Here is a 2,931-nt window from a genome sequence, read left to right on the forward strand (position 1 = left end):
AATCAGCCACAAGCTTGGGGACTTGGTTGCAGTCTCTCATTAGCAGTTAAGTGTCATCTGTGGACTCATTTCTCTGGAGCTGGTTAAGGAAAAGGAAAGTCTGTAGAAGTGCCAAGTCCCCAGATATTGCTTCTGTGTGTCTGGATGGTAGGTCTCCTGAAGAAAACCTGAGGAGATGGACAGCAGTCTGGAGCAGAAGGTGTCTGAACTCACCAATGAGGAGCCCAGGTGCGAGGAGCTGGAAATCTGCACTTGGTGATGGATCTGCCTGTGTGCTAGCGGGTTCATGTATGAAACCCTGTGTCCATGACTGTGTGTGTGTATGTATTGTGTATGCTTGGGTACGTGTTGTCTTATACTTGTGTGTGTGCGTGTGTGTGTTTTCTAGGTATCTGATCCACAGTCTTGTTTAGGGTGTGCAGAGAAACAGACAAGTCACCTCCTGACGTGTGATTAGGGACTCCTGATTCACAGTTATCGTAACCTCTGGCATCACAGCTGAGCATCGGAGTGAGACTGTTGTCTCTGCAACTGGACAGGAAGATGCCGACCTCACAAGGAACCAAGGTCAGCACAGTGAGGGCTCACACCTCTGCTCAGCTGCATGTGCTGGTACATGTGCGAGCTCTGTTTATAGGGGACACATTCGTGTGTGAGAACAGGAAGGTGTGTTGTGGGGTTTTCTCTGTCTGTTATCATGTATGTGACCACATGCATGGGGTGTTGTTACTGGGTTAATGATGTGCCTATGACTGAATAGGCTTAACTGCCCCATGCTGACTGCTTCCCCAGGAAGGAGATGGTAAGGAGGAGGGTGTGTGCTGCTTGTTGTACTGAGTGTGGTCGGGTGTGTATGTGTGTTGCTGGTGTGTGTTTCTTGTGGGATTTTTAAAAAATATTTTTTATTGATTTTTTACAGAGAGGATGGGAGAGGGATAGAGAGTTAGAAACATCGATGAGGGAGAAACATCCATCAGCCGCCTCCTGCACACCCCCTACTGGGGATGTGTCTGCAACCAAGGTACATGCCCTTGACCAGAATCGAACCTGGGACCTTTCAGTCCACAGGCCGACGCCCTATCCACTGAGCCAAACCGGTTAGGGCTCTTGTGGGATTTTTGAATTACTTGTGGCCTTGTGAGTTTTGGTGACGTAGGTGCATAGTGCAGAGTTATGTATATGTGGTGAGTTGAGTGTTTTCCAGGTGTGTCATGAGTCACCTGTGTTGATGTGCATTGAGAGTGTGTTTGTGGGTGAGTGGTGCATCATTGTGTGTTGTGTATGTCTCACTTTGTGTTTTACTTGTGACTTGTGTGTATGTATATGAGTATTTATTAGCTGAACCCACACTGACCATCCTTCCATTAGGATGGGAAAGTGGTCACAGGTGACTGGAATCCTCAAATCAGCTGTGTGTGTGTGTGTGTGTGTGTGTGTGTGTGTGTGTGTGTGTGTTTGTGTGTATCCCCTCATGCTCCTGTGTGATAATGTCTATTTACTACTTTGGGGTTCAATGTTTTCCTGGAGCCAGACTACAATGAAGGGAAGTTTTATACATTCACAGATATGAGAAATTAATATGAATGTATTTAAAAATGGTTTTCCCAAAAAAATGACAGTATGAGATGTGATGATCCTGGTCATCATGTTTAATTTCCTGAGATTCCCACACCTTCTTCATCCCCAGCAGACAGAAGAGCAGCATGAGGCCTGAGAACCAGAGCAGCGTGTCCCAGTTCCTCCTCCTGGGGCTCCCCATCCCGCCAGGGCAGCAGGGCGTGTTCTTCACCCTGTTCCTGGGCATGTACCTGACCACGGTGCTGGGCAACCTGCTCATCATCCTGCTCATCAGGCTGGACTCTCGCCTGCACACGCCCATGTACTTCTTCCTCAGCCACTTGGCCTTCTCTGACATTTCTCTCTCCTCTGTTATTGTCCCAAAGATGCTCATCAACATGCAGACTGGGCAACAATCCATCTCCTATGTGGGATGCATTACTCAATTGTATTTTTTCATACTTTTTGCTGGTCTTGACAATTTTCTTCTGGCTGTGATGGCATATGACAGGTACGTGGCCATCTGTCACCCTCTACACTACACTACCATCATAAGGGAGGGGCTGTGTGTGCTGCTGGTGGCTGGCTCCTGGATTCTCTCCTGTGTCCATGATTTGTTGCACACTCTCCTATTGGTCCGACTGTCCTTCTCTGCCGACAATACCATCCCCCACTTCTACTGTGACCTTGCAGCGCTCCTGAAGCTGAGCTGCTCTGATGTCTCCCTCAATAAGCTGATGATTTTCACTGAGGCAGGAATGCTTTTCTCCCTGCCTTTTGGTGTTATTTTGGGCTCTTATATCCGTATCGGGACTATCATGCTGAGGGTTCCCTCTGCTAAGAGACTCTTTAAAACCTTTTCTACCTGTGGCTCCCATCTCTCTGTGGTGTCTTTATACTATGGGACAGCTGCAGGTGTTTACTTTTTCTCCTCATCGTGGGGTTCCAAAGACATAATTGCTTCTGTCATGTATACAGTAGTTACCCCCATGCTGAACCCCTTCATCTACAGCCTGAGGAACAGAGATATAAAACAGGCCTTAGAGATGTGTGTCAATAGGGTTAAATTCTTTAAGCAGCAAACACTAAATCCTCTTGTTGCAGTCAGGAGCATAGAGAGATAGATCTCCTAAAATTATTGTATAGTCGACATCTCCATATAACTTTCCTAGAATATGCATTATCTTCTCATGTATAAGCATTGTTATAAGTGCACTAGCTCATGTTTGCTATTTGCGTTGTTAATAATTTTTCATTCCCAATTGATAATTTTTGCTTGTTCATCATATAAGATAATGCAAATCCTATGCAAAACAATTTGCACAATCATAATTGCAGGTTTGTCTCTTTCTGTTTTGAGATATGTCATTTTTT

At 45.9% G+C, this 2,931-nt stretch overlaps 1 protein-coding gene across 1 annotated transcript; it reads left to right on the forward strand.

Annotated features, from left to right (window-relative positions):
* Positions 1-1,667: 1,667 nt before the first annotated feature.
* On the forward strand, positions 1,668-2,681 carry LOC102255197 (olfactory receptor 1J4). The gene has a single exon (XM_005872248.1). It carries the CDS (start codon positions 1,704-1,706, stop codon positions 2,679-2,681), a length of 978 nt encoding a protein of 325 aa, XP_005872310.1. The 5' UTR covers positions 1,668-1,703.
* Positions 2,682-2,931: the final 250 nt, after the last annotated feature.

Source organism: Myotis brandtii, unplaced genomic scaffold (assembly GCF_000412655.1).
Source record: "Myotis brandtii unplaced genomic scaffold, ASM41265v1 scaffold3720, whole genome shotgun sequence".
NCBI lineage: Eukaryota > Metazoa > Chordata > Mammalia > Chiroptera > Vespertilionidae > Myotis > Myotis brandtii.